General features: G+C 42.8%; 1 protein-coding gene across 4 annotated transcripts in view; it reads left to right on the top strand.

Annotated features, from left to right (window-relative positions):
• Positions 1 to 13,690, top strand: part of cacna2d2a (calcium channel, voltage-dependent, alpha 2/delta subunit 2a) — a 146,110-nt gene that overhangs the window by 100,447 nt on the left and 31,973 nt on the right. For all 4 annotated transcript variants that reach the window (XM_047584226.1, XM_047584224.1, XM_047584222.1 and 1 more), the window contains 2 exons: positions 8,928 to 9,059; positions 9,288 to 9,345. In XM_047584226.1, coding sequence (XP_047440182.1) covers positions 8,928 to 9,059; positions 9,288 to 9,345 — 190 coding nt within the window. The remainder of the gene's footprint in view (positions 1 to 8,927; positions 9,060 to 9,287; positions 9,346 to 13,690) is intronic.

The following is a 13,690-nucleotide window of genomic DNA, read 5'->3' as shown; positions in this document are numbered from 1 at the left end:
TTGTGAGTTATTTACACATCAGGTTTAGACAATGAACATTATTGTGGAAATTTATTAATCACTGACCATGTAAAACACGACGGAGAATTCATTTTATTTGCTTTGCTCACAGACATTTACATCAAGCGCATGTCATGGGAGCTGTGTTTGCCGGATAGGTTGATTATCTCCACGCCCGGGCTCCGTCTGTGGTCCCACCGGTGGGAACCTGCAGGGACGCCTTAGAGAGAATGTCTCAGGAAACTAATGTAGGCGGCCTGTTGTCCTCTGGGTCTGGAGAGGTCTGCATCTACAGTGTAGCTGTGGGTTTAGGATTAGCAGAAGAGAAGCAGTGTGAGTGGGCAGATCCAGCGCTCCTTTCTCAGGGGGAGGCCGGAGGAAAGGCAGAGAAAAGGAAACTGTAGGTAGAACACTGCAGAGTCCAAAGTGCGGCAAAACGTTCAACAGTTGCTGTACGGCGAGAGGCTGCTGTTTGCTAGCAGGTGTGCTGCGTGTGGCTCGCTTTGGTTTGCACACATTGTTAAAGCGCTGAATGCATTTACAGAAAATGTCAGTTTGAATTGCCGGTCACATCAAAATGAGTGTCCTTGGTGATGGACTGAGAAATTGAGAATCAGATGAAGTGAAGGGGTGAAAGGAGAGGAAGGAGAAGAGGCTCTTTAATAATAGAAACCATTTACGGGGGGAAAAAAAGTATTTCTTTCTTTCTTCTTATTCTCTTTTTTTTTTTTTTGTATTGTGATCCTTTCAGCGGCTAAATGAGGCGATATATGCGTCTTAGTTTGATTTGTCTGCTAGGCCCCATGTCCGTTTATTGAGATTGAGAGTGTTCCCTGAGCGCAGTAATGAACCATTTTATGATTCATTATCCCACTGCTGATTCCCGCTGCCAAGTCTGCAAACTTTCTAATTAGCTTGGGTCAAACAGTCATACCGTTTTCTTCTAATTATAGTTGCTTATTACAAAATGGACATCACAACACAGCCACGGAGGAATAAATTGATGTGGGTGGTGTGGTCCTCCGAGGGGCAGGTTTTATTCTCCCACTGAGTGTCGGCAAATGGTGAGATGCAGGCAGGGGTTTGCTGAATGAGTGCGGAGCCAGGGAGTATAATCTTTATAATAATCACTAAACATAAGTACAAAAACAGTGAGGGAATACACAAGTGATTTGTTGGCCACTATTTTGTAGATTCAGTGGCTTTTCGCTGGTAATTGGCCCATGTTTAGTCACAGATAGAGAGCACTAAGCCAGATTGGGTCATTCTACAGTTGCATGTACATTATGACATCCTAAATATATAAATGGGTGTATTTTTTTAGGGTAATTTTACACGTCTTATGTACACATAGTGTAGGAATAAATTAGTGTGTATATGAATAAGCAGCAACTGTTCCCAGCAGGGAACAAAGGAAACCAGCAGTGGATGTGGGCAGTCCTTTCATTAAATTTGAAGTTTAAATCCGCTGCATGCAGCTTCTTTTCCAGGGGCCTAACGTCATGTTGTCAGTCTGCTATTGTAGTCGGGCAGTGAGGAACTTGGTTATCAGAAATGAATGGCTACAACTGGCTAACTCCGCGCGCGCAAGAAAGAGCGGAGCTTAAATGTTTTCCGCGGGGTGATTAACCGATCGCGCCGTCCTCCGCTCACACACACACACACACACACACACCCGTCATTTCCTCTTTCCTTGTCGCGCTGCCTGATTGTTTCCATCCAGTTTTCACATTTACTTTACATTCAGCCATTATTCTCCTAAGTAATATCATCGTTGTAGCGAGGGAGCTTCTGCAGCCTGTACTTTCCATGGCTTCATACTGTCATTCTGACACTTTGAACCTGAGATAGCAAATTCCTTTTAATTGCGTTTGGAAAAAGCTGTTGGCAGCACACTGACATTCATCTCGCAAACAGCTGGTTATTTACACATCCAGCAGATATGCACAGTGTCATCTTTCTGTTTAATATTGTACTGGGAAACATCTGGCTGAGTAGTCAGCAAAATGTTCCTCTGTACTCAACCTCATGTATCTAAAATTTGGTGCTGGGCCGTGTAATGTGCTGTGTTTTTGCTTTTTATTACCTTTCTCACTGAAAGGCACTGCCTGCTGTATGTGTTCGAGACATTTCTCCGGCTGCACTGCAGTCTGACAGCAATGTATTCCAACCATTAATTCAAGCTGCACATAGACTAAAACATTCATAATTAACTAACAATGAGTCTTTGCTAAACCAGAAAGATAAAAATCCCCAAATCGCTGTCAAAACAGCAACCAGCTTGTACTCGCTGCCCTGTCAAAGTTCTAGTTGTCATTTTGGGCACAGCTCCCTCTGGTCTGTGGTTGGGTCCCTTCTGGGATGCCCCAGGCAAAAAAACATAATCCTCCCGCTCACCTCTGTACAGGGCAAGTATATGTAATGTGCAGTGGAATCCTGAGTGCAACAGATAAAGAAGAGAAATATTTGCATGTGCCGCACTTGACTTGAGTCAAACGGCTTCTGGTGTAAGTCACCTTGATTAAAATGGATCCGTCGAGTTAGCGCACCCGATGGACAAAGGCGACTTTAGACGGACAGACCGGCCGTTTCACAGAAGGAAGAGAAAATAATAATGACGGGAATGAGAATTACACTTTATTGTGGAGTTATATTATATGCTATTGCTCCAGTTAATGAATGTGACCATTTAAAGTGCCTTTGCCTTACACTTCTATAATAAAACACTTCATTTGTTACCTTGAAGTAAAAAAAGCATTGAATCTTTGAGATTCCCCTCAGCTAAAAGGAAAATGTCGTCTCTGTCAGCGGTACGTTACATGTGGTCTGCGATCCTTCCTGTGGAGGAAGCCTCCCTGTCAGCCAGCTCACACCACGCTGGAGATCATCTCAGCAGCTCTCAACTTCAAACCAGATTTGAATGCGAAGGGGGGAAAAAAAGCAGGAGTTATTTGTAGGGGAAAAACGAGAGAGAGGAAGTGTGGGAAGAAAAGAAGAAAAGGATTTAAAGTTGAACCGAAAGACAAGAAAGACGGCATAAACAACTGCGGGCTGTATTTCTTTCATTCTCGTCTTCACAGTCTCTGTCTCTCCCTCTCTGCCCCTCACCCATCCAACCCCTATAGTGTGTGCCCAGTGAAGGGGCACTATCGTTTACCAGCACACTAATTAGAACAGTCAGCACAGCAAACCCCACTTCACTCACCACCAGGCTCACAAATTACATTTCATGTGTTTGTTATTTACTGCTCTTCTTTAATTAGAAAGTATTTGGAGGAGCACTCTGGAGGTATGTTGAAACCTCTTCCTCCTGTCTGCTTCTGTATATTGGAAAAAAAAAAAAAAAACCTCCCTCCCCGCCCTCACAGTCTGAGATTACCATTTAGCCCAACTCAGTTCCTCAATGACAAATCCGTCATCCTAAATCCGACCCCTGCAGCAGACTGCTCAGACCCTTATCATGAATTTTAATTAATCCTGTTGAGAAATTCTTGGAAAGTAAACTGCACTGAATGCGCGTCTCCTGGTCGTTATTTTTCTCAGCCAAAACTGCGTCGACTTTTTCTTACACATGCTCGTCTGGGTGTGTGTGTGTGTGTGAGACGCTGCCAGTTCCTCTCGCTCGCAGTTTCCTCGGCAGGACGGAAGGTCTAAGGTTCAAGCTCTTTAACAGAAAATCAGACCCTGAAGAAAAGAAGGAGAGACAGGGAGGAAGCAGGCCAGAGGAGGGGAGGCGGTTGGAGAATGAACTGGGTTGACACTATATGAGAAATAGAAGAAAGTTGCAGAAGAATCAGAGGTTTTGATGACTTTGAAAAAGTCATGAATTCAATCATTTCCCAACTATTGTACATTTAGCTTTATTAAAAAAACAAAATGCTCGAAGTGAGGTCTTTCGCTGTTGAATTTGTGTAATTGTCACATGTCTTTGAGCACCGCAAACAAAATTGTGTTCACTTTTAAACTAGGAAGTCACAAATTCAGGGCAAATAAATACATGCAAATGAAGTTGATATAAATGCTTTTTGTAAAATAGGACACACATAGATTCAAAGCAAACTGTGGTTTCTCAAGTCAGCTCTTCTACTGTCCTGTATGTCACCACTTCTACTTCTCTGTAAAACACACACAACAATAATAATAACACTTTACGGCGATGACGGCTTTAATGGTTATGACTCTTCAGAGGGACTAACGTGTTAAGCTCCGCGAGGGGCCACTTGTCCTCCATCATGCTACATTACAGTCCACCATGCCTCTGTTGTGTACAGTACGGGCCTGCACTTACTCCTATAATGGTTCTTTAACACAGTGCATAAGGCGCAGATGGGTGGCTCTTTATCTTGGGTACATCACTGTGAATAATGTGTGTACTTGGGGTTTGGTGGGGGGGGTCATAGGATAGAGCGATGGCGGGGGGGAAGATGAGGAATGATCTTACGCAGAGATGCTCCATAAATCCCACTCATAATTGTTTCCCTACTTTGTGTGCAGTCTTGCTCCATAAAGGGGCAAAGCCAAGGGTGCTCTAAATGTCAGGGGAAGCGGCGCGCTGATGAATTGCCTTTTAAAGATATCAGAGAGAGGCGCATTTCATGTGAAAGATGAGTCTTACATGGCTCTCCTAGGCCCTGTCTGGCAGCGTGAGCATATCTTCCCCCCCCACACCCCCAACCACCCATCCACCCACCCACCCAGGGGAAATTTGTCTTTTTATCAACTGTCCAGAGAAGTCACTGCACATCCTAACAGAATAAATCAAAGAGAATTAGTTTGCTGTGTTCTCTTATCTCTGATGTGCCTGTTTTTTTCTACGGAGATCATCTGCAGATGTGCGCTAATGTGACAGTAGAGGTGGCTCACGTATGCTTTCGTTTCAGCCGGCAGCGTTACAACACCTGCTCAAGTCTCTTAACACTTAAAGACTTGGGCTGAACAACACCGAAGTGTGAGTGAGGACGCACACGGTCGCGATTATGCATCGCGGGGACGAACACGGCTCCTGAATTAGCTTACGTGCATGTGTGCAAGAGCTAAGTAAATAGCAGGACATGTGTCTGCCTGTGTGACAAACCTTACAGCGTAGCCATACCTTGACTCTAGTCGACACAGAGGGCACAGGATGTCTCTTTGCCCTTGGCCTGCTTGGGACAGCTATCATTACAGACCCAGCGCCTCTCCAGATAAGAGCACCCAGGACTTCACAGCACACAGGCTGCCGCTGCAGCAACCTGCTGCGATAGCTCATGCTTAAAGGATAATAGTTTTTACACATTAATCAGATGGCTCTTTGACCATGGAGTATTGCTCAGCACAGGTGAAATTGAAAAGCGTGGTTTGGTTCCTTAATCGTTTCCACACGAACGTCAGTGAAATGTAGCCACTGGTTGCATTGAAATGCTTCAGTCATGAAGGTGATTGCAGCAAGTTTAAAAATTCATGATGAAAACAGCCAGGATGCTAAGAGCCTCACTAGTTCCTCTCCCTAGTCTCTTTCTGGTACCTCTCACCATCTGGACTCTCAGCATATGTCCCCACTATGTCTGGGAGAGATCTCTTACTTTCTATTTCTGGTATTTTATGGCAGACTTGTCTCTGGGTTGAATTCTTCCCAAATCAATCATGAAATGCAAGAAAAAGAAAATATTCCCATTGACTAAATCAGTAACGATGTGCTTGTGAAGTCTTTTCCTAATGACCTGTAAGAATGTGAACAACAATTTCTACAGTGATGTGACACTTGAGCTACATTACATGTAAACACACCAGATTATAAGCTCCTTGTCTGACATCTTACATTCTGCCATTTTCAATTTTTCTGTTTAAACTAAAGTTTGAGTTCATAATTTCTCTTCTGCCCTCATGGGCGATAAATTTCCTTTTCCAGAGCGGTGAAAGCAGCCGCTCACTAGTGTTAATTTCTGTATTTCTGTCCGTCAATCACCTCTCCTCCCGTCTCGTTTTAACGTTCATGCCCATTTGTGGGGTCGACTCTGTCCCCTTTTATTCTTCCCTTGTGTGTATTTTTATGAACTTTGATAAAAAATATGCAAACCAGCTCACCTTGGGGTCGGCTGAAAATGTGCCTTTCATAAACTCTTTTTAGTGCTGCCATTTGACGTGTGTGTTCACCATTGTGGGCACTTAAGTGCATTTGTCATATGCCCCTGCACCGTTGCGTTATCATTACAACACTTGACGTGCGTAACTTGCTGCGTATTAAAGCCGAGCTCCAACTTTATTCGACTCTCCAACGAGGCGGCGACGTGTCCTCCAGTCACAAGCTTTTGTTTCGCTACATGATGTTTAAACAGCATCCGACAACTTCAATGAGCGCTCGAGCAACGGCAGTGTAGCTCAGTTACGCTTTGCAGTGCTGCTTTCGTCGGATGCGTCATAGACGCGTTCCTTCGGAGTCTTCTCTGCAGATATTAAATGAGCTGGGACGTACGTGGAGGTAAAAAAGGCGACATGGGAGCGCGGATGAGACGTGCAGCCGCGAGGCAGTAATTGTAGTTTTAGGATGCTCGGGAGTAATGACGGTTTTTGTTTCAGGCTACACTTTAAGAAAGACTTAAGCACGGTACAATGGAGCTTTAGGATGAAAAAAGTCTAAGTGATTTTTAGGTAGCGCTGTTTAACCGTGATTATGCAAAACCTCTCTGCCTACAGTGAAGGAGGTGAGTGGTGGCTGGGTGGAAGGCCAGGTTCATATATCCCTCGCCTGTAAACTGACAGCTCGTCAAAGACTGAACAGTAATTGAAAAGCATGGGGAAAGTGGATAATGATCGTTTATTTGTGTGAAATTCAAACGAGAGGTTGAGAAAAGCTGGACTTGTTGGTTTAGAGGCTTATCTAGCTTTGGTTGGCTGAGTAATTAAATCAGAGAAGCGAGTGAAGTTCTCCTCAGCTCAGCGCCTCGTCTTGTTTCCTCTTTAATCAGGTGGCTATTAAACCTCTGATTGCGCTCCCCATCTTCTGACTTCTGCCTAGCTATTAAACACAGACTGAAAGCATTTTTGTGGTACGCGTGTGTGCGTGTGTGTGTGTGTTTTAAGAGAGCATAGCAGAAAATAAGAGACACATGTTGATGCTTTATTAGTTTTATTCCGCCACCTCGGTGTGTTGTTCCACATATTTTTGACGACGTGTTTTCCATATAAATCCATTTACCACCGACATTCAAGATATCTGTGACCTTAAATCAGAACTCGCTCTTTAATATTTTTTGGCCATTTACGCTTAAACAGATCAGTACGTTTGCTCTGTCCATTTCTCTTCTCCCACTAAACCAGCACACACACACACACACACACACACATAAATGTTCTCTTACTGAATAATCTGCTATCAGAAATTCAGCCGTGGCTCCTTCTTCCACATGTGGCGAGTGACACACCGTGTGACCCCCTCCAAGGTCATCTGAGATTCCTCCTCTGCACTCGGCAGAGATCACTCAGATTAGACTAATGCCGTGCCCAGACGGATCCCGCCGGCCAGGCTGCCTGCGTGCATCCATTCTTATGTACTTTTCTTACTTCTGCTGGCACGGACAAGGTTGTCGAGCAAAGACAAGGTGACCGTTGGGTTAGTGGCAGAAAACCTGGCGTTATGTTTTACGTTTAGATGAACTGTTTTTTTTTTACAGTTTGTTCCTTTTGCTTTTTCATAGATTAATAACAAAATATGCATCTTTATTTACTTGAAATATTGAAAAGAAAAATGGTGCAAATAACTACAGTAAAAACTCTGATTATAAGACACATTGTCATCGCCTGTGCTTTTATTGCTTTGAGGGACTATGACATAGGTTTATTTTCATTATTTTCCATTCTTTTTTTTTGTATGCGTGTATTGCAAGAGGACGTACTTTGTTTAAAACACGAGTTTTAAAAGTTTCCCTCTGCAGCAGGAGTCACAAAACAGTTGGTGGAATAATTGTCAATAATTGTCACACGTATTTGGGTCAAAGACGAGACATGTCAATTCTGGTGTCCGAGGCATATTTATAATAGTAAAAATAAATAAAAAAATTTAAAAAGTACAATTTGTTACTCAATTCTCCCAGCTTTACTTGCTCATATGAGTATTTACTGTAAGTAATGAAAATTTAAGGAGCTATTTAGCTCAAAAGTACAAAACTGTCCTTCCTGGATAACGTCCGGGCTAAAAATCTAAGTACAAAATGATGCAAAAAATGTCAAAAATCTTAATAAAGGCATTAATGATACACTGGGGCATAATTGTGTTGGTGTTTGTAATGACACCTACAAATATAGTAACAACACTAAGCTCATTTACATTTTTATTCAAGAAATACTTTTGTCACCATTTTTGGTGTTTTTGGATCACACATAAAGTGGCTATATGACCATATTTGGATTTGGACATTCATGTTACAGGGTGTTGTATCAGACAACAGATTCTGAAGGACCCCAAAAGAGATAACAATGTCAGTAAATCTCTCTTAAAATGTTGATATTTTGACCTTTTCGCTCAGTGGTACGTGATGTTGATGTGTCTTTCTGGATAACGCTTATACCACATTTAAATTTTTTTACATTTTAAAATGATCTATTTCATGTGAAATATGACATTGACGTGTTGAAGATTAAGCTAATGTTTTACACAGTAGACCCAGTTAGTGCCCGATTATAAAGGAAAAATAGTTGTTCTGTCCTTCCTGGGTAACGATATGTCCTTCCTGGATAACAAAGGTATTCTGTTACCCAGGATATGTCCTCTGTTAGAAAGACTGGACATGTTAATCAATTCAGTAGCTGTAGGTTTTTAGACATTGATTTGATGTTGTACTGTTGTTCTTTTATTATTATTAATAGCAGCTGATTATTTTGATTTTGTTTCACTTTTAAAACCCTTATACGTCTTTGACCCATTTACTGAGTGTTTGTGTGTCTTGCTACAGCCCCCGTCATCCTGAATGAATTAAACTGGACCCAGGCGCTGGAGAGGGTCTTCATTGAAAACCGCCGGGACGACAGCTCTCTGCGCTGGCAGGTGTTCGGCAGCGCCACGGGAGTGACGCGTTACTACCCAGGTAGGCCACAGGTTTCTGAGGCAACACTTTGCCCTATAACTCACGGCAAGATAAAGTCTAAATTGACCCAAGGGATCCTCGGCCGCGGAACATTGGCTATCTCTTATCAGATGGCCTTACTGGTAGCTGGATAGACAGAATGAAATTATGATTACTTTGATCTAATCTGATCTGAAATATCCTACAGTGCGCTGTACGGCCGATGACTTATATTGTTGTTCTCCGCAGCCACTCCATGGAGGGCGCCCAACAAGATTGACCTGTACGACGTCCGCAGAAGGCCGTGGTAAGCGCCGACTTTAGAGGGACCCTGAAGGTGTTCTGTCCGAGCATAATACCAGATTTTTATCATTTTATTTTATTTTATTCCATTATTGCTCGGTGCCATTTTATGAATTCTATTAAAAGATAGCGTCTGTCTAAGTCAAATTTCTCCAAAAGTGGAGATGGATGTGGATCATCATTTGACAAACTATAAGCTCAAGACAGCTTTCAGGAAGATTTGAGATGTTCCTGAAAAATATGATTTGTGATTTTGGATTATCCACACTGATTTTAAATTTGACTATAGTATAGGAGTTACAAACCTTATAACCAGCATTATAACAGTTTTACAGTTTTAGTCACAACGGTTGAATCTCCAAAGGGTTTGATGTGCCTTAAATGTTGACTGCATCCTGATGGGTGTTTGCGTGTGCTTGTCTGCCTGAGCACTGAGGGCAAAGGAGTTTGTGTAGGTCGTCAGACTACTAACCAATACAAACATCAGCTGGAAGAGCAGCGTAAAAGTGCAGAAAATTGCTGAAATTTAACTTGTCATTGCAACGCCTGTGCTGTCAACAGCAGCACTGTCACGCTGTGTCACAAACTGCGACCCCCTCTGTGTCTACATACACACTTTCAGGTTTCACAATGTGTGTTTTAATACATGTGACGGTCTATGTCCAGTCACTGCCTTGTGAATTCTGTCGTTCTATTTAAAATAATTTGAAGTTCTTGTAATTTTCATTACTTAATGTAAAGGTCTAATATACATATATTTTAAATTATATTATGCAGTTGCTTGAAAATGCTCCTAAAGTAACATACTGTATGCAGCAGAGCAGCTTTTGGAAAAATCCTTCTGACAAATCCTTCATACAAAAATAAATAAATAAAAATAAGGTTTTGACGCCATTTTACAAGAATTTTCCTGCCTGGGTTAAAACGTACCTGCACATTTGAACGTTTTCTTAAACCTCTTAAATGCAGCAAGTATTAGGATTCTTCTATAACATTTTCACCTCAGTACTCCCTCCAGTTACCAATAAGAAGTTTTCTGACCCATGATGATCTAGAACGTGCCAGCCTTTGCATGCGGTCCTCCTCCCTGTACAGAGTGACGAGGTGGACAGAACTAGGCTACGTCCGGCCAAACATCCCGTCCACCCGAGCTTCCTGTCCACCCTTTGACTTTCAACCTACCTGCCACTGTCACATCGGCTTTGTGGCAGCCCTGCCTGTTGCTTGGTTACAGGTTGGAGTGAACTGGACATAATCATGACAGCGGTGTTGATTAGACCTGACCCCATTTTCAATCTCTGTTTCCGTCCAGCTCAACCTGAGTGGCTGTTTGAGGCCAGGCCAGGCTGGCAGATGAAGTCGACCAGCTCGGGCCAAACAAATGCAACCGCAAGAGCATTCCTATTGCTGTAGAGTTTGTGCGAAAGTCAGGAACCCCAGTATGCAATCAGAACATGTTGAGATGTCTCAAACTGAGTGACAGCTGCGATCTTGAATTGTAACTTATAAATAAAAGCAGTCAGTAATTTCTTGTGTGTGAGGCGTTTAAAGGTCCCAGATTTAAACGTATCAATCCATAAAAACATTACTGTGATACCAAAATATACAATTCTACTCAAGTAAACTATGGGTAAAAACCATCAACAATATATATTCCACTATTGACAACAAATTATTATTCTTTAAGGTATCACTTGGTCTGTCTGCCTGGTCTGGGTCTACCTGCCTACATCTCAAATAGTAAAATAAAAGATAAAAATAAAATATTCTATCCTCCTCACTGTTTAGGGTCCCTCTGTTCCCTGGGGGATAAAGGTAAATTCATATTTATAGCTGAAGATTTCGACCGTCTTGTTTGTCAGTACATGGGAGGACTCCACTGTTTAGATCACAGATTGGACCCTGTAATGAGAAACACCTCAGTGTATCTGCAAGCATGAGACTAACAAGGTGCTGCTTGACAGTCTAATTAAATTAACGCCACCGAAGGTCTCCCTAGTGCTGCGCTGTCAAATTAGGCAACAATATAAACGTGTAAAATGCTGGAAAACACAAGGCACGGTGAAGCAAGACAACTTAAAAACACTGATCCTTTCACTGATCTGTCAGCGCAGTAGACATTGTAAGTACATTTTGCCTTTAATTGCCTGACACGCACTGTGACTGGGGGACTCTTCCGGAGACAGGAAAGGACGAGGGATGAGGGACAGTAGCAACAGTAGCGTGTGTGACGAGGTTGGATGGAGGAAGAGGTGTTTTGGATTTTTTTTTTTCCCTCAGAGGAACACCTTGTCACCCCTTTAGTCCTCCATGTTTGTCGCTGTCATTTCTGTTGAGCCTTTCCCCATGTTGGAGCCTCCGACGTTGCGGCAGCCTGTTGCTTAGCAACTTGTGCCCGGCCGTGCTGAGTGGCGGGGCCGTGGCAGGGGAGTGTCATGATATGTCAGGTCAGACACATGTGATTATAGTCTAACATGCTGTCTCCCCGACTGACATCCTCTGGAGAGATCGGCCAATCACGCACTTTACAAAAACAGTCTGCCGGGGTTAGGTAAGCCCATCATGTGTGCTTATGTGACAGCATTAGATTAGCGGCATCCACCATGGGGATGGTAGCACAAATAACAACACGTGTATTCATACAAGGCGTACGGATGAACACGACTCATGCTTCCATGTGGAATTAAAGTGAAGTCTGAATAAAGTAAGGCTGCTGTGCATATCCTACAGTTTATAGACATGTTCATGAAGACGGATTTAACCCTCACTGGTGGAGGCACTGGTAACACTGATTGTATGCCATCAGCTGATGCCGTCTTCCACAAGCCCAGAGGTTATTAGTTATCAGCTGAAAAATTACACTTGTAGCCATAAGCAACTGTTACAGGATAATGGTTACGGCTAACTTATCTATGCTAATATTAGCATCCATAAGCTAATGCTAATACCAGACCAAGTAAGACAGTCACTCATGGCGATTCTAAAGTGAGTAATGGTACGTTTACTAATGCAGCTTTTCATTCTGCTATTTTCTTCATCTTTCAGAAGTTACCGATTAAATCTTTCTCTTTACAGCATTAATTGTTTGGGAGCACCTGTCATGCTGCCAAGTTTGTATTAGTAGGACGCAATAAGCTACTCCTCAGAAGGTCGAGGCTAGCTTGTCAGCGTTGGCACTGATTCCCACTCAATGTGACTTTCCTTTCATGTCATGTCTGCCACTAATGACTTGTCACCAGCTCCACACATGCAGTTTCATGCTCATCCTACATTATACAAAGTATAGGTTTTCATTTGCAGAATTTGCACTGATCACATTAGCAGTAACAGTGTTGTCACTGGTACTGAAACAGAAAAAAAAAAGAAAACACACATCCTAGGGGCTGAAAAATTTGGAAAACTCAAGATGTTTTGTTTCAGCACAGGCAATTTTAAATAGTGAATAATGTAAAACAGGGAAACGCGCACCGTCTACCACGTCCTCCCACATCCCTGGCAGCTCTTTTCTTCTCACAAACTCACAGATAGATCAGATCACATGGGCTGATAATGCCAGATAGATCCTGCAGCCTCACAAATGCCAGCAAAGTGAGTGGAATACACAGATCTAATCTCAGGAACATACTTCAGTAGCATCTGCATTGACACAGTCTCCACGAAGAGTCCCATAGTCAAAGATGGGATTTTTCGATACAGAGTGAATGTAGCAGTCAAAAAATTCCTGGCCGCTGTGGAGCCTTATAAACCTTTAGTTTTACTGGGACTGGTGCGTAGTGATGTGGCCGACCCGGCTAGAGCTGTCCAGGTGATCCTCAGAAGAAAAAGAATGGGATGGTCGCCTGCCTCTACAGAAAATTAATGGCCCAGTCAGCACACTTAATTGTCTCCAATTGCTCTGACATTAATTATTAACATTTGTCCATTATAACGTCTGTTCGTGTTATCAGGGGAAGCGAAGCGGAGGGGTGAAGCGAGGCAGAGGGAGAGGGGGAGAGTGAGGGCGTGAGGAGAGAAATAACCAGAGACAGGCATGGAGTCCTGTTAGCCAAGCGTTGCAAAGATCCCATTACCTCCCAGGTTCACAACAGCATGTAGGCTATATCACATATTGATTTCTTCAAAAAGTCAATCTAATCTCTTTATAAATATTATGACTGCTGGTCAATCCTCAACGCCGAGGCTCCCCAAAATACCATTCCCAGCATCTAGAGCCCTTTTTCTTTCATTCATCTCACTCCACTTCAGGTTAGAAGCTGAGGTGAAGCCAGGTTTTTGCAATTTACTAGCAAAAAAAAAGAAGGACAGTTCAGTTTGAGTCATGATGTAGAGATGCAGTAGGATACTTATTG

The sequence above is a fragment of the Mugil cephalus genome, chromosome 4 (assembly GCF_022458985.1).
Source record: "Mugil cephalus isolate CIBA_MC_2020 chromosome 4, CIBA_Mcephalus_1.1, whole genome shotgun sequence".
NCBI lineage: Eukaryota > Metazoa > Chordata > Actinopteri > Mugiliformes > Mugilidae > Mugil > Mugil cephalus.
The sequence above is the reverse complement of the archived record's forward strand: the minus strand, read 5'-3'. Positions and strand labels throughout refer to the sequence as shown.